Source organism: Mesoplodon mirus (assembly GCF_964341445.2).
Source record: "Mesoplodon mirus genome assembly, chromosome: 4".
Lineage (NCBI taxonomy): Eukaryota > Metazoa > Chordata > Mammalia > Artiodactyla > Ziphiidae > Mesoplodon > Mesoplodon mirus.
In genome coordinates this window covers 187,298,277-187,314,552 of record NC_138979.1, presented here as the reverse complement: position 1 = coordinate 187,314,552, position 16,276 = coordinate 187,298,277, and the positions used below count along the sequence as shown (strand labels likewise).

Below are 16,276 nucleotides of genomic sequence, written 5' to 3'. Positions count from 1 at the left end.
CGCGCGGCCCTCCTCCTGGGGCTTTTGGGGGACGGGGTCGCGCGTCATCGATGCCCCAAGCCGCGGTTCGCACCCGCGGGCGGGCGGGCAGAAGGCACAGCCGAGCGAGGGTACGAGCGAGGGTCCGAGCGAGTCCCGGTGGCGGGAGGGAGCCCGAGGCCGGTGCCGCGCGGGCTGGTGAGCGGGGCTGGGACAGGAGGGGCCCGGTCCTGGGGCCGTCAGCCCGCACAGCTGCAGGGCCAGTTTGGGCTGTGGCAGCCGTCTAGGGGCCGTGGGGTGGGGTGGGAGAGGGTGGGGGGTGGACAACCTCGGAGATGCAGCGCCCGGTGGGAAGAGCAGATGCGCATGGGTGGCAGGGTGCGTCTGCAGGGCGCCCTGGTCCATCGGACGGCCAGGCGGGGTCTGCTGGACACCCAGGTCTGGGGGAGTGGGGAGTGCTCAAAGCCTCAGGGGCTGAAGAGAGAAGAGGTTCCCAGGGCAGAAGACGATCCTGAGAAGCGAGGGGGGCCAGAAGTTTAGGCTGGCCAGTTCTGGAGAAACCACAGAGGTGGCCCAGGCGTCGGAGGACCTGTGTGGCCACCCAAGGTCCCAAGTGAAAGCTTCCTCCCAGCAGCCCCAGGGTGAAGGAGTGCTCGTTGGCGCCCTTTGTGGGAGGGGGAGCCGGAAAAGATGCCCAGCCTTGAGGGTGGGCTGCTCCCAACAGGGCTGGACCCCCCAGGGCAGGTCAGCCTCTGGAGAACCGAGTTCTGCAGAGTATGGAGACCAAACGGTTCCCTTTGGATTTGTTAACAGGTGGGCCGTGTAAACTCAGGGTCGGGGCTTAGAACACACAGCCTGGACCTGCATCGCAGGCCAGCCACTTGCTGGCTGCATGACCTTAAGCTCGTCGTTTAACCACTCTGTGCTTCTGTTTTCTCACCAGCAGAACAGGGGTTATAATGTTGCTCGTGTGATGTTTGAGTTCATACCTGTCACGTGCTTGGAAGAGACTAAGTGATAAATGTCAGCCCTCGACCTTTCATTACCTTTGGTGATTTTAGGGCAACATCAGTGGAGCTGTATGTAGTTTGCCTGAATTTAGCTCCAAACTTGGCCAGAGAAAGAATTAACAGTTTCAGTGTGTGGGGATTGGGTCCTCCCACCCCGACCAACCCTCCGGCTCCTTTGGGTGGCTGTCTGGTTGAGCGGGAGAGGCCCTGAACACGCTTATTTTAGTGCATTAGTTTTGAAAGAAGATCTTCCCTCATTCTCCCCTTGAGTCCTTAGTTTGAGTCAATGAAAGCTGCCCGAAACCTGAGTGTTGCCCCCAGGGTGGAGGTGGGCCCATCTGCCGCGGCCCCACCTTCCTGTCCCAGGGTGTGTTGGCGGCATGGGGTCCTCAGGCCCCCTCAGAGCCCAAGAGCCCCAGAGCCCCAGAGATACAGGAAAGTGATTCCACCTGGGAAGGCTCGGGGACGTAACTGGAGTTTCCTCAAAGTCTCGCGCTGGGCCCTAAGAGTTGATGCGCCTTCACACTCACCAAGCAGCGCCCGCTGTTAGCTGTGCCCCTGAAACGGTACCTGCACTCAGATGCTCCTGGAAGCTGCTTCGCTGTGTCCAGGCCCACCCCGTGTCTGCCACTGGGTGCTGCCTGGGCACGTGCTTGTCCCCGGTTGGAGAAGCACAGGCCTGGAGGGTGGCTGGCTCACCCGGGCCCTGCTCTTGGTCCAGCTCCTGGGCCAGTGTCGGGTACCCAGCGGGTGCTCCGTCAGTGGGCACTCTGCTTCTGGGGGCCCTACCCCCCCATCACGGAAGCTTGAGGCCCTTCGGTTGGTGGTCGCCCACTGGTTTTCCTGCCCCATGTCCAGCTGCTCGTCAGGATCCCAGCTTTATATACAGGCACCTCCCGGCTGTGTCCCCACGCAGGCTCCCTCCCCCCATCATTCAGAATCCAGACCCCAGCCCGCTCGCTGCTCCCTGCTTCAGGGCCCACGCCGGAGGGGCTTCCCACAAGTTCAGGGGAAGAACACACGCACTTCCTCTAGAATTTACAAACCCAGGTTGGTATTCTGTCCGGATGTCTGATGCCCGGGCGTCTCCCACACGGCCTCAGGGTGCACTCCTAGCTACTCAACACCCCCGGCCACCTCGCAGCTGGTACTGGGGCCCTGCACTCAGGCCGCCCTTCTGCTGTGATGTGCAGTCCTGAGGGCCTCGGTGTCTCTCCTCAGCCTCAGCAGTGTTTCCTGTCAGCCCTGCCCCGAGGAGCTGGCCTGGGAGTCCCCTGACCACTGCGCCAGCAGAACGTGGGAGCAGCCTGCTGGCCCGGAGACCCCCTGCCCGGGCTGTGGGCCCCAGAGCCCCGTGCTGCCCCCTCCCAGGAGCTGCCTCCAGGGGCTCCCTGAGCAGACCGCAAATGAGGGGGTGTACACGGCCTGGTTCTTTAAGCTTCCGGAGCGGCCTGACACCGTCCAGAGGCCCAGGCCTTGCCGCTGCTGCTGCTGCTGGACGCGGAGCCTGGCCTCTGCTGAGCGGCCACGGCCTTAGCGTCACTGCCCGGCTGCGTCCCCGGCTGTGCCGTCCTGGGTGGACACGCCGCCGGCTGCCCCTGCTGCCAGCGGGGAGGGCAGGCTGCAGGCCGGGCCGGGCTTGGTGTCCGCTCGGTGGTCACAGCAGTTCCGACCTCCTGGGCGTCCTCTGAGATCCACCACACGTGGCCTTTTCTGCTCCTTCCAGATCGCCGTGGAGACACACTTAAGGGAACTCACACCGGAGAACGCAAAGCAGGCTCCACTCGGGTGAGCCCAGCGCGCACGGGCCTCTGACTGTATCCGGCGCCGTCACCCCAGAGAGGTGGGTCAGGGCAGGGCACCCCTGGCCTGGGGGGCGTGGGGCTGGGACACAAGCCGGTTTCTCCCACTTTCTGCGGGGGATGAAGCGGGCTGACCTTCAGAATGCGAGGCAGGGGGTGGCTCTTCAGATGCATCTGTGTGTGGATTGAGTCCTAGGTTCTGAGTTACCGAACAATTACCCGGCCAGAAGCGCCGCCTTAGACGTCTCTCAGTGCTGTTCCTGGTGCAGTGAAGCCTCTCCAAGCTCTGGGCTGATGGTGTGGCCCTGTCACAAAGGAAACCGCGCACCTGGGCTCGGTCACTCTGCTGCACTCGGCTCCCAGGCTGCTCGAGGGGACGGCAAGCGCGTCAGAATTCGTGTCCCTGGGAATTCGTCCATCTCTGTGGTCACCCCATTGAAAAAATGGATTTGGATCAGTTGGACCTGAATCCTAGAATTATTGCTGCAGCTAAGAAAGGTGCGTTTGCTGATGTTTATATAAAGTGATTGTGTAAAAGTATGAACGTACATATATACACACCTTACGTAGAACAGGTGTACAAGGTTGCCTGTCCGAGCCTTGGGGACCCTCTGGTTACTGAGCCCAGGACAGCTGGTCCTAATCAACGACCTGATGCTGGAATGTGCCACAGGTTTTTCAGTTGTGTGTGTGTGTGTGTTTTTAACTGAAAGGACTTCTTTTAAGTTAATTTCATTTTCATCAAAGCAGTACACATAGTGTCTGAAAAGTGAAACTTAGGAGTCTTTTAGCAACTTTTTTGTATTTATATCTGGGTTGTTGACGAGTGTGCTTACGTTGCTGTGTTTGATTTGTCTGTGTTACGAGTCCTCACAGGCCTCCTGTTTTGGGGGTGAGGGCAGGCTGGTGCCCGTGTGCCCCTGCTTCCTCCACACCTCCCCCCCACAGTTGGAACACAGTTTGGGTCCCATTAGCCATCAGAGCTGTGACTAGGGACATAATGGCTGCCACTGAACCCAGGGTTGTGACTGTTTCCTTTCTTTTACCGTCTCTGGTTTTCCCCCCAAAGTTAGTGGTTGCCTCCTTTTTTCATGCGCTGCATCTCCTCTGTACTTCTGATTATTCCCATGTCGCAGTAGGTCTGTCAGGCAGCGGTGGCTCTTTTCTAAATGCTCAAAGGGTTGGCCAGCCCACCGAGTCTGCTGGCATCTGGGCGCATCCATCCGCAGGCTGCACTGGCCCCTCTGGAGCCCGGCTGGCGCCCTGCACCCGCCCTCTGTTCTCCCTGCCTCCCGGGGTGTCTGTGAGGGACGCTTCGACATCAGGTGCTTGTGAGCAGGTGACGGGGCCCTGAGTGCACACAGGGCTGGCAGCGGTGGCCCCCGGCTCCTCCATCCCGAGGGCACAGCAGTAGTTTTGTTTTCCCCTTTCATTCAGTCTTTGTCTTTTAACTGAAGCATGCAGTGCATACGTATTTAAGGTAATTCCTGATAAATATAGGTTTAACTCTCCCTTATTATGCTGCGCTGTTTGTCCTATTTTTTGTGTGTTGTTTTTCTTTTATGCTTTCTTCTGGATTGGTTGGATCTATTTTTTTTAGCGTATTTTTTCTTTCTACTTGTTTGAAAGTAATGTGCTTATCTAAGCTCAAAATCATTCATTTTCCTCATGAAACACCAGCTTCCTCGGGCCGTTCACCCTGTAACCCAGCCCTCCACGATGCTGCCGCCAGCGTGCTGACTCTTCTTTTGTCTGTTCGCCCCACTGGCCATCCCGTGGCCCGGTTCAGTGGACGTTCCTTTGGATCCCTTCCTGCGGCCTCTCCCTCGTGCACGGTTCCCCCGACTCGGCCCGGGCCCCTCCCAGGCTGTGCACACACAGACCTGTCTTGGGAGATGTGTCCGGGCGGGCATGGGACCAGGCAGAGGCCGCTGCTCCTGGCACCAGGGAGAGGCCCAAGCGTCCGGCTTCTGCAGCCAAGACGTGGGCCTCCCCAGGCCCCTTCCCTCCCGTCCCGTCACGGTCGCCCTCTGTTGGGGGTCCCTGCAACTTCGGGGAGCAGGTGGACTGGCCTCTCCCCACCAGGTCCCCAGAACTGGAGGACACCTGTTGTCCCTGCTGTGTCTGACCTTGTCTTGTAATTGATTCTATACCTTCAGCCAAACTGAGGTCAGTAAAGGAGGTTCTGCATCTTTCTGGACCAGACCTGCAGAGACTGACCCGCCTCTCCGGCCCCGACGTACAGCGCTTGCTGAGGGCAGCCTCCTCACACCTGCGGGGAAGCAGCGTCTGCACAGGTGCCCGGTGCCTTGGGGTCTGGCTGGAGGAGCGGGGCGCGGGGGTGAGCCCGGAGGCCGCGGCGCTGCAGCCCGAGGGGCCTCCTGGGCCGGGGGCACCTGTGCGGGGCTGGGCTCACCTGTCATTTCCCCGCACCCAGCGCTCCACCTGCTCCAGCAGAAGGAGCAGTTCCCCGAGCAGCACCAGCGCCTGAGCCTGGGCTGCCCCGTGCTGGACGGGCTCCTCCGTGGCGGGCTGCCTCTGGATGGCATCACCGAGCTGGCCGGACACAGCTCTGCCGGGAAGACCCAGCTGGCGCTGCAGCTCTGCCTGGCCGTGCAGTTCCCATGGCGACACGGAGGCCTGGGGGCCGGTGAGTGCGGCCGCTCACCTGTCCGCCCGGTGAGGGCAGGCAGGGGTCCTGACCTGTCACCTCGCGGGCACCTGCCGTCGAGGCCTGAGGCTGCCCCTGGGGGCCGTTTTCCAGGGTTCCCGTCTCTGTCTTCGCAACAGCTCTGCAATTCCTGCCTCAGGAGAGGGAGGGGGGCCAGGGGCCCCTCGGTGGGAGCGAAAGTGCAGAGCCCTGGGGCCTGGCCGAGGGGGGACAGAGCCGGTCTGGGGTGACTCCGTAAAGCGGCATGTCCCCTGCAGAGGCCTGGCCCTCGGCCACTGTGACCGCGTTAAATGTGGGGCCTGAGGCACATTTTCCTGAGAAAGTGACTTCCCAAACCAGGTCTGAAAGCCCCAATTTTGAAAAGAATGGCCAAGCGGCTCTGGAGTTATTTTGGATCCTGTGCTTCAGAAACTGTGGAGCTCCTCCCGCTGACCCTCAAATGCCGGGCCGCCTTGCCGCCAGCTTCTCAGAGCCCCTCCGTGGGCGGGCACCCCACTCACCTGTCCCAGTGAGACGCCCGACGGGGTGTGGGGCGAGGACCTGCGAGGGCCGCGCGACTGGGTTTGGCTGTGGCCCCTCTGTCCAGGCCTCTCCCGAGGTGTGGAGAACACGGGTGCCGCGGCGTTGGGACGAGGGTCTCGGCCACGTCGGGGGCTCCCCAGGCAGCCCTGCCCCCGGGAATGGGCTGGAACGTGTCAGGAAAGGTTAGGGAGGCCCCAAGGGTTGGGAGCTCACCACTGACATGGTCAGACGGTGCTTCTCCCTCCATCTTGCATCTCTTTTCCAAGTTTGAAAGTCTGTTGAAACAGAATCGGGTCAACATGAAGGTTACACACTCACACATAGGGCGCGCGGACGTGGTGTCGGTGCTTCTGGCTCGTCTCTGGGTCCCCTCCCCGGGGTGGTGCCCTGACCAGTACAGCGAGAGGAACAGTAGGTTCAGCCGTGGCCCTGAGCGTCCTGGTGGGGCTCCGCCAGCACACCGGCAGATCACAGGCCTTTCTTATTTATTTATTTTTGGCTGTGTTGGGTCTTCGTTGCTGCGCGCAGGCTTTCTGCAGTTGTGGCGAGCGGGGGCTGCTCTTCGTTGCGGTGCACAGGCTTCTCATTGCGGTGGCCTCTCTTGTTGAGCGTGGGCTCTAGGCGCGCGGGCTTCAGTAGTTGTGGCGCATGGGCTCAGTAGTTGTGGTTCGCGGGCTCTAGAGCTCAGGCTCAGTAGTTGTGGCTCATGGGCTCTAGAGCCCAGGCTCAGTAGTTGTGGCTCACGGGCTTAGTTGCTCTGCGGCACGTGGGATCTTCCTGGACCAGGGCTCGAACCTGTGTCCCCTGCATTGGCACATGGATCCCTAACCACTGTACCACCAGGGAAGTCCTGAGGCCTTTCCTCTTTATTTAACTCAGTGGTTTTTAGCATTTTCACAAAGTTGTGCACTCACCACTACTATCTAGTTCCAGAACATTTCATCACCCCAAAAAGAAGCCCCATCCCTATGAGCAGTCACTCTGCACTCTCCCCTCCCCAGCCCCTGGCAACCACCCATCTGCTTCCTGTCTCTGTGGATTCGCCTGTTCTGCACATTTCAGACAAATGGGATCATGCAAATGCGCCCTTTCACCCAGCGTAATGTCTTCAGGGTTCACCCACACTGGAGCATGTGTCGGTTCTTCATTCCTTTGTAGGGCTGAAGAATGTTCCATCACATGTACAGACCACAACGTAGCTGCCCTTTCATCCGCTGACAGTCATGTGGGTGGTTCACACCTTTTGTTCGTGCGTGGCTTCGGGTGGACACCCAGGAGTGGGCTTGCTGGGTCGTACGGTAGCTGTGTGTTTTGCACTTTGAGGAACTGCCAGACTGTTCTCAGCAGCGGCTACACCGTTTTCCTTCCCATCGACGATGCAGGAGGTTCCAATCCCTGCGCGTCTGAGCCCACGCTTGTCCCTCTGATGCCAGCGTGGGTGGTCTTACCGCAGCGCTGACCGCGCCACCTGTGACTGGTGATGTGGGCCATCTCTTCACGCGCTGCTGCTCATTCATGTGTTTCTGGAGGAATGTCTATTCCAGTCTCTTGCCCATTTGAAAGCTTGGGTTATTTGCCTGTGGAGTTGTAGGAGATCTTTATATAATCTGGATACTGAACTCATCGGATAAAGAGTTTGCAGTATTTTCTCTCGTCTTCTCCCTCTTGGTGTCCTTTAAAGCACGGTGGTTCACTTTGATGATGTCCAATTTGCTTCTTGCTCGTGCTTTTGGTGTCATATCTAAGGATCCACTGCCTAATCCAAGGTCGTAAGATTTACCCCTGTGTTTTCTTCTAAGAGTTTTATGGTTTGGGTTCTCATATTTGACCCACTGTGACTTAGTTTCCCTATATGGTATGAGGTAAGGGTCTAATTTCACCCTTTTGCACGTGGGTGTCTCTGTCCCAGCACCACTTGTTAAAAAGACTACTCTTTCCCCGCTGAATTGTCCTGGGACCTTCCTCTGTTGAGCATCGGCGGCCCCTGGTTCTTTTCAGCGCAGGACTCCGGGGGTACCTTCTGGTGGGGAGTCCAGGCCCCTGGTGATGCATCGCCTGTGTTTTGTTTACTGGCTTTTCCAGGCACAGCAAAGACAGTTACCACCAGGTAGCCCAGAACCGTAGGAGGAGCCTTGACAGTGGAATTGAGGGAACATCCGCCCGACAGGGCCTGGGAGGGGCACCTCCCTGTGTCTGCAGGAGGGGGCGTTTCTGAAAGCCGGGAGCCCCTACAGTTCCCCTCGCTCCCACCCGGACAGCCCAGGGCGGGCAGACCCACAGGGTGAAGTTCCGGCGGCGAGGGGCCTGCGCTGAGAGGTGGACGCCGGCCGGCCCCTGTGCCGGGTCGGAGGGGCAGACCCACGAGAAGCAGTGCAGGAAGGAGAGGGTCGTTGGCCTCTGGTGGGGCGGCCTCAGGCCACCCCCAGCTGCTCACCGCCCCGCGGCTTCCCAGGGGCCGTTTACGTGTGCACAGAGGATGCCTTCCCCAGCCGGCGTCTGCAGCAGCTCATCGCTCAGCAACAGTGCCTGCGGACAGACGTCCCAGGGGACGTGGTCAGGAAAATCAAGTTTGGCCACCAGATCTTCATCGAGCACGCAGCCGACGTGGTAAGCGTCTGAGGGGAAGTCGGCCGTGCGGGCGGGCCACGTGCACGACCCGCGAGGTCAGGCCCCAGTACCCACCTGCGGCGAGTTGCCTGCTGGGGGCCGTGTGCTCCGCTCAGCCTGGCACTACTTGTTACCTGGACTCAGGCTGAACTGGGAGTCCAGCGTGTTTCTGGCAGCCTAACCCCAAGGGGAGAGCGGGCAAGGGAGGGCGCCAGACACGCCACCTCCTGCCCCCTAGAGGAGGCCCCAACTGGGCAAGTGCCTCCTGCGGCTGGCTGTTCACCCGGCCGCAGAGGTGACCGCGGCCCAGAAGACAGGACCTGCCGTCCAGGCCATTGGCCCGACAGCAGCCGTGGTGTGGGGTTGTACCTCTGCCTCTGAAGGAGGGGCAAGCCCTGTCGAGGCCCCCCCAGATTGCTGAGCGCGCCTGGCTGGGCCGCTGGGGCGACCCCACACCTGGAAGCCGTCCCCGGGTCACGTGCCCTCCCCGTGGGCAGACAGCGGTGGGAACACAGGGGGCAGTGGCCCCTGGGGAGGGGGCAGGGGGCAGGCAGGCGGTGGGGGAGCAGCCAGCTGAGGTCATTGTTTGTTTGGGGCTGAATAACGAAGCAAAGGCTTCAGGAGGGAGATGGGAGACGGAGTACAGACCAGTGCACCGAACCCAAGTGCGCAGAGCCACCCCCCGGGCCCTTCCCCCATTTAAGAACAGCTATAAAAAGAATTTCCAGTAAAGGATGAGCTGTATAAACTTTTAATTTTAGAAAATTTTACCGTAAAATACATGACCACACATAGCACGGGGAAGTAACACGATGAGCGGTGGCACGCGAGCCCGGGCTGGTTGAGGGCACAGGCGGCCCAGGGTGGACCGGCAGGCAGGTGGCCGTCTGCTAGGGGCCCAGCGCGGCCGTGGCTTTGCGGGTGAGTGCGCGCTGGCGGCAGGCGGCGTGGTTATTAGCGCGATGGTGCTCAGGGCGTGGACACAGGAGAAGACGGTCAGTGCCACAGGCTCCGGCTCCAGGCCCTCCAGCCTCGCGACCGTCCCCTGGCTGTCACAGGGCCTCTGGATGCACACGAGCGGCACAGGCCTCATCCTTCCGGTGCATCCTCACTGCGAAACGCGGCAGTGGGTCAGGGCCAGGCCGGCCGAGACCCCGGGGGCGTGGGGGGGCGGGCATTCCTAAGTTCTGTCCCGGGAGCAGCTCTGGTAGAGGAGGCCCCCAGGCCCTCGCTGGTGTCTGCCCAGCAACTGGGGGGCCCTGCCTGGGGCGGGGGCCGGAGGTGCGGACCGGGGCCTGACGCTGCTGCACAAACAGAGCCTCGGGGCCCCAGGCCTCCTCCCAGGGGACAGGGTCTCCAAGCTAGGCCCCTCTCGGAGTCCCGACCCTGCAATAGGCGGGCGCAGCCTTGCCCCCGCCCCGGCCCCCCGGTGCCCCAGCGCTGCCCGCGGTGGCGGGAAGGGGTGCAGGACTCACGTTAAGGCTGGCGTCCTCCAGGCCGCTGCTGCTGCTGCCATTTTCCACAGAGAGAGGCTCTGCTGGAGACACCCTGGGGAGTTAAGCACAGAGTCGCATCTCATCCCAGACACCCGACGGCTCTCAGGAGTGCCTGACGGGATGGCCAGTGTGTAGCCACCAGGCACCGGGGCCGAGTCCAGGCAGGCAGGGCCAGGCGGCCCCAAGGGATAGGGCTGCCCCGAGCACAGCGCGTAGGGCCTTGGGGGGGCAGGGGGGCTGGCCTGGAGGCACCTGAGGCCCCACGCCGGGCCGGTCAGTGTCCTAGCGCGCAGCCTGGGCACGGACGGCCTGGGGGTCTTCACGTGGGAGGCGACGCTGGTGGCAGGACAGACTCAGGTCCCCGCACACCTGCTTCCTCCCTCCACTGGGTGGGGCTGGGCAGTCCTGGTGACCGTGGTGGTCCAGGCGGTCGGTGCCCAGCACGGGGCCACTGAAGGGGAGGGGCCCGGGCCCGGCCGCTGTGATGGCCCAGGTCAGGGCGGGGTGAGGGTCCCCCGCGCGCAGGTGGTGACGGCCACGCCCCCTGCCCTCGGCTTCCAGGACGCCCTGCTGGAGTGTGTGCGTAAGAAGGTGCCTGTGCTGCTATCACGGGGCACGGCCCGCCTGGTGGTCATCGACTCCGTGGCAGCCCCGTTCCGTTGTGAGTTCGACCGGGCGGCCTCGGCCCTCAGGGCCCAGCGTCTGCAGGCGCTGGGGGCCGAGCTGCGCCAGCTGAGCTGCACCTTCCGGAGCCCCGTGCTGTGCGTCAACCAGGTGGGCCCCCCTCCGCCCCCGGGGAGGGCGAGGCCAGGGGGGCCGGGTCCTCACTGCCGCTGACCCCGATCTGGACCCTCCAGGTGACGGAATCCGCGGAGGAGCGGGGTGCGGCAGCCGGGCCGCCGGGGTGAGTGGGGCACCCCGAGGGCAGGGGTGGCGGGGCCCGCGGCTCCACGCACAGCACAGGACAGTCGGGCTGTTTTCTGTCTCAGTGTCGGGGGAGAGCGGGCATTTCCGGCCCTGGGAATAACCTGGTCCAACCAGCTCCTGGTGAGGCTGATGGCCGACCGGCTGCGCCCCGAGGAGGCCGGCTGCGCCCCACCCCGCCGCACCCTGAGGGTGGTCTCCGCCCCCCACCTGCCGCCCTCGTCCTGTTCCTACACGGTCACCGCCGAGGGTGTGCGGGGGACGCCTGGTACCGAGTCCTGCTGACGTGTGGCCCTCCCTCTGGTTAGGGTCCCCTCAGGTACCAGGGGCTGCAGGAAGCCGCCCGGATGCAGGCCCCTGGGCCCTGGCCCGACGGGGTCTCCACCTTGACGCCGCAGGCTCCGCATCCCCTTCCCAAAGCTCCCAACACCCACGCCTCGGGCCACGGTGGGGCCGAGGTCAGACGAGCGCCCACTGGGTGGCCCTCCTCACCCCGTGGTTGGGCTGTCGGCTCCTGGCTGCCAGCACACCCCCCCGGCCCCGGTCTGGCACGGGGTGGAGAACACGGCAGGCCAGGCCACAGGGTCCGGGAGAGGCGTCGGGGCGGGGAGACGTGCCCTGTGCGCTGCCCCTGCCACCAGCCCCGGCGAGCACAAGCAGCCGCGGCGCCGGCTTGGCCCATCTGCCGGGAGATCCGTTCTGGGCAGATGAGGACTAATCTAAAAGGAGAGCACGTCCCGCTGTGCCCTCAGCGCCTCCTCCAAGGCTGGCCTGGGGGCGCGTCCACTCTGGCAGGGCACTCCCGCACTCGGGACCTCCCATCAGCCGGGGTCCTGCTGCATCTGGCCAGGAACTCCAGAATCTGAGCATCTGGGCGTGGCAGCACAAGGCCCCGGGGTCACCAAGGGATGCGACTGCCCAGTTCCGGCAGGGCTGCGCCGCCTTCACCCCCGTCAGCGCCCTGCCTTCGCCCCCTCCCACTGCTGCCCGGCACACAGCAGCCCCGGCTGGACAGACATGCCGGGAAGGCACCTTCAGCCCCTGGACTCTCTCACCAGCGCTTGCTCTTTGCCAGGCACTGTCCTCGGGACTCATACACGTGACGTCTGTCCTCACAGCCCTGGGGCAGCCCTGTCACTCCACTTTCAGCACTGTGGCCACCCTCCCACAGCTCCAGGAGCTAGACACTGGTCCCAGGCTCCCACGGGCTCACTGGGGCAGGGTGGTAAACCCCTGTCACGGGGCACACGCTCTGTGCACGTCATTCGAGGACGGGATTGGTCCAGTTACAACTTTCATCATGTTTTCAAAGTAGTCTGTGACCCTAAAAAGATTGGGTGCCTCACGTTAAACAGGAAAAGGTTCTTTTAGGGTTGGAGTTTTACAAAAGAGCCTTTCCGCAAAAGTACAGGGACTTTACAACAGGAAATAAAACACTTTATTTTTGTAAGTAAATATAAACAGTTCCAAATGATTTCCTAGGCAAGTCACACTAACAGAAAAGAAAACTACTGCTCCAAGACAGAAGGTATGTTTCATGGCCAACCCCCTGCAGAGGTGCGGACCAGCACAAGCGCACCCACATTCGGCCTCTGGGCAGCTGCACCTGCCCACCAGGCAGACAGGCCGCCCTGGGGGTGCTCACCCACCAGGGGCCATAGGACTTTGCAGTGGGGTTTTCTCTCTGTGTCTCAGGAACACCAAGTCCCAAAGCAGTGTTCACCCTGCCTCTCCCTGGCCTCTCAGCCAATCCCATCCCCCAGAGCATGCCCCAGGGACAATCGGACAGTCCTCACAGGCCTGTGACCCCCGAGGGGTAGCTCCACACCACTGTATAAACCATCTCCGTCCTCCTGTCGTGCTGGAGAACTAAGTGGAAACTGCACACGTCTTTATGCACCAGCCCGATTACACAGAGGAGACATCTGCAGGACGATGCTCGCTTAGCTCACTTGCACTTCACCTTTGGTTGGTGCTATCCAGTGCTGCTTTAGTTTCCAGATATCCCATGATTACACAGTACAACATTCAAACATATCAAAAGTTGGCCTCATACAGATGTAACATGCCTTCCCCAGAACATTCTGTGAAGTTATAACAATGAGTCCTACAAACTAAACGCTGAATTCTTAGCGATACTTATACTTTACTGTAAAGACAATGACTAATTACATGATATTCCTAGCAGCCTTCTGACCAAACACATAATAGGGACTTTTTTTAAGTTTCAGAAAATAACTATTTGAATCCCTGCAGCACCGGAAGCGCCTGCTCCGCCCCGGGAGGGGCGGGAGGATCAGGAGGCCCGGCTCTCCACGACCTCTGCCCTCAGACACTCACGTAGACCCTCAGCTCCTCCGCTGCCAGTCCGTCCTCTGGCCAGGGGAGTCTAACGTGATAGACATAGTGTAGAAATGGGTGCTGGCCCCCTAGGGTCCCCTCACCAGGAAAGGAAGAGGGAGGGCTGGACCACCCCCACTGCTCTCTCCGAGAATGTTAAAATCCTGACTACCAGACTGGAAGTAGGTTACAACCTGGCTTCTCTCTATTTTGACACAAGTTCAAAAATCAGACACTGCTGACTCCCAGGTAGCATCCCCTCTGAGACACGAAGGCTTTTACAACCCAGCTTCAAGAAGGCCCTCGAGCCTCTCTTACCCCAAACGCTGTCTCCATGTGGCCTTACAAAGGCCACCACAACCCTCGGGGAACCAGGGCCAGAGGGCTCAAAGCGAGACAAGGTTCCACTAAGGCCCCTGCAAAGAAGGTCTCTCTTCACCAACTGGAAGCTTAAAATTAAATTCTGTTCTCAGCCCCATGTGTATTCTTTCTAAATGCCCTTTGTTTTTCCAGAGACAACTGTCACTAAGGGAAACCGAGTGGGTTTCCGATGTCCTGTATCAGCTCTGTGGCCGGGAGAAAACTTCAGTGTAGTGGGAGGAGGAGCCAGGACAGCTTGGTCCCCTCCTGGTTCTGATGTGACACACACACATCACCCCCACTGCACCTAAACGTGGACCTGAAAGGGCCACAGTGCCCACAGGGGACACAGCTCCGCTCTTCTGGTTTCTTACAACCCAGCATATTTTTTTAAACACCTCTAGAGAGCACTTTGAAAGCTCCTGATCCATCGGAAGCTGCAAAACCTAAGTGGAGTCAGGAGCTGAGGAAAGGAGCGTGGCCAGAGGAGACAGGCTGCAGGAGACCGGTCAGCCTCGAGGGCCCCCAACACCAGGCCAGGGTGCCTGCCTCGGGGGGGACACAGCAGCTCTCACCAACCCAAGCACCGGTGCCCTGAGGTGACCCACGGCTGACTTACAGGAACTTTTGAACGAAGCTGAAAGCCGAGCCTTGCTGCGCCGAAACCCCAGGACGTTGCTGCCTCCAGCCCTCAGTCCGAGGTCCACACTGGGGGGAAGGACACGTGCAGTCCAAGGGCACCCCACAGGGAGCCCCCCCCAGTCCCCACAGGGAGCCCAGGGAGCACGGAGCATCCCAGCCCGGTGCAATTGTTGAGGAAAAGGTGGCTGGAAGCGCCTTTGCTCAGTGACACCACCCATAGGACAACATAAAGGTAAACTAGAAACTAACCCTGACAACATTTCACAAGGATGCTCACAGCTTTCCAGATCCTCTTTCAAACCTCATCAGCAGGGATATACCCTTGTACAGTTGGCGTCATCTGGAATTACACCTTCTTAACCTATCAGCTAGTCTCACGGATTCCCTTAAGGAATAATAATGTCTCAGGGCTGGTTTGAAAATGTATATGTCAGGACTTCCCTGGTGGCGCAGTGGTTAAGAATCCACCTGCCAGTGCAGGGGACACGGGTCCGAGCCCTGGTCCTGGAAGATCCCACGTGCCGCGGAGCAACTAAGCCCGTGCGCCACAACTACTGAGCCTGCGTCCTAGAGCCCGTGAGCCACAACTACTGAAGCCTGCACACCTAGGACCTGTGCTCTGCAACATGAGAAGCCACCGCAATACGAAGCCCGCACACCGCGACGAAGAGCAGCCCCCGCTCGCCACAACTAGAGAAAAGCCCGCGTGCGGCAACAAAGACCCAACGCAGCCAAAAATAAATTAAAAAAAAAAAAGAAAATGCATCTGTCAGAACCCACCCTGTGTTACTTAACGCTACAAAGAAAAGCTTTTTAAAAGGAAAACATGCATCTCCATGTGCTTAGTGTACAGAGGCCTGGAGAGGGGAAAAGGGTTCCAAAGGGGCTGAGATGCAGACCAGAAGCGGGTGCAGGCCTCCCCGCAGCTACCCCGTCTCCCCCGCTCCCTAATCCCAGCATCGCTGCCACAGGTCACTGGATTCCTAGTCTCAAAGGATGTAGTTTAAGGTTCCAGTCTTAATGAACAGCCTTAACACAGTATATTACAATTGAAAGCAGGTTTCGGTGCTGGGGCCGGTGTCCACGAGCGGCGGCCGACCCCGAGCAGGCTGAGCCAGCTCCACACCTGGCCGGGTCCCACTGCCGGGCTTTGGCAGCTCTCGGGCACTAGGGCTGCAGACCGCCTAACAGAATTCGGGGCCAACCTCCAGCAGGTGGTGGAGGTCACCATCCAGGAGAGGTGGCGACCCCAGGGCCGCCCTGCAGGGGGAGGGGCCTGGCCACACTGTGGGGATCTCAGCGCTCGTTAGCCTTGGGAGTTAATCTAGCTCTACCTCGACCCGTGGGGGCCAGGTCGGCGTGGCTGGCGCTCAGAGCTCTGGAGTCGGCCAGACAATTAGGTCGTTCCTGCGTGAGAAAACAAATGGAAACATTATTCTTAACCAGCACCTCACGTGACGCCAGCTTCCAGGGGTCTCGGCACTAATGACAGCCGCACGCCTCGCACCAGCCCACGAGAGTCCTGACGCGCAGATGTGCGTGTGCAAAACACAAGGCGGGAGCAAAAGGACTGTGTCAGCTCCAGGCCTTTTAAAAACAAACGTCGCCTCTTCTACTGTCATCGTCAGGAGTGCATCCTCCCAGCACCCTGCAGCTTGTAAGCTAGAGGCCCGACCACAGCATCCTGGGGACAGCCGCCCCCGCAGCGTGCTGGGGGTGAGGAGGAAGGTCAGCACACCTGCCGGCCGTCACTGTCCCTGTACGTCAAATAGTTTACCGGTGGGACGGAGGTGACTGGGAAGCGGCTGCATCGACAGGTGTGTGACCAGGACACCTGGTCCCGGTGGACAGCAGCCAGGTCTCAGAAGGGGCCAGAGGCCTGGGCGCACCCACCAGTCACACATGGAAAATAAAAAGGCCATT

General features: G+C 60.6%; 2 protein-coding genes across 16 annotated transcripts in view; one reads left to right on the top strand and one right to left on the bottom strand.

The window, feature by feature from the left end:
* Nucleotides 1-3,148: 3,148 nt before the first annotated feature.
* On the top strand, nucleotides 3,149-12,290 carry XRCC3 (X-ray repair cross complementing 3). The gene is made up of 7 exons (XM_082619769.1): nucleotides 3,149-3,289; nucleotides 4,951-5,088; nucleotides 5,229-5,441; nucleotides 8,437-8,591; nucleotides 10,649-10,861; nucleotides 10,945-10,991; nucleotides 11,077-12,290. Exons 1-7 carry the CDS (start codon nucleotides 3,235-3,237, stop codon nucleotides 11,294-11,296), a joined length of 1,041 nt encoding a protein of 346 aa, XP_082475895.1. The 5' UTR covers nucleotides 3,149-3,234; the 3' UTR covers nucleotides 11,297-12,290.
* Nucleotides 9,327-16,276, bottom strand: part of KLC1 (kinesin light chain 1) — a 58,601-nt gene continuing 51,651 nt past the window's right edge. For 9 of the 15 annotated variants that reach the window (XR_014293950.1, XM_082619749.1, XM_082619765.1 and 6 more), the window contains 2 exons: nucleotides 10,067-10,139; nucleotides 9,327-9,702 (listed from right to left, as the gene is read on the bottom strand). Coding sequence is in view for 13 of the 15 variants with exons in the window: in XM_082619749.1 (XP_082475875.1) it covers nucleotides 9,700-9,702; nucleotides 10,067-10,139 (76 nt within the window). In the remaining 2 variants the exon portion in view is untranslated. Of the gene's footprint in view, nucleotides 9,703-10,066; nucleotides 10,140-15,515; nucleotides 15,761-16,276 lie in introns of those variants that run through there. The other 6 variants (XM_082619766.1, XM_082619764.1, XM_082619758.1 and 3 more) reach the window with 2 other exon arrangements.

Coding starts and splice junctions, on each gene's coding strand:
- XRCC3 (XM_082619769.1), top strand. CDS start 3,235: ATGGATTTGGATCAGTTGGACCTGAATCCTAGAATTATTGCTGCAGCT. Junction 5,089..5,228: donor GGGAAGCAGCGTCTGCACAG/GTGCCCGGTGCC, acceptor CCCCGCACCCAG/CGCTCCACCTGCTCCAGCAG. Junction 8,592..10,648: donor TCGAGCACGCAGCCGACGTG/GTAAGCGTCTGA, acceptor CTCGGCTTCCAG/GACGCCCTGCTGGAGTGTGT.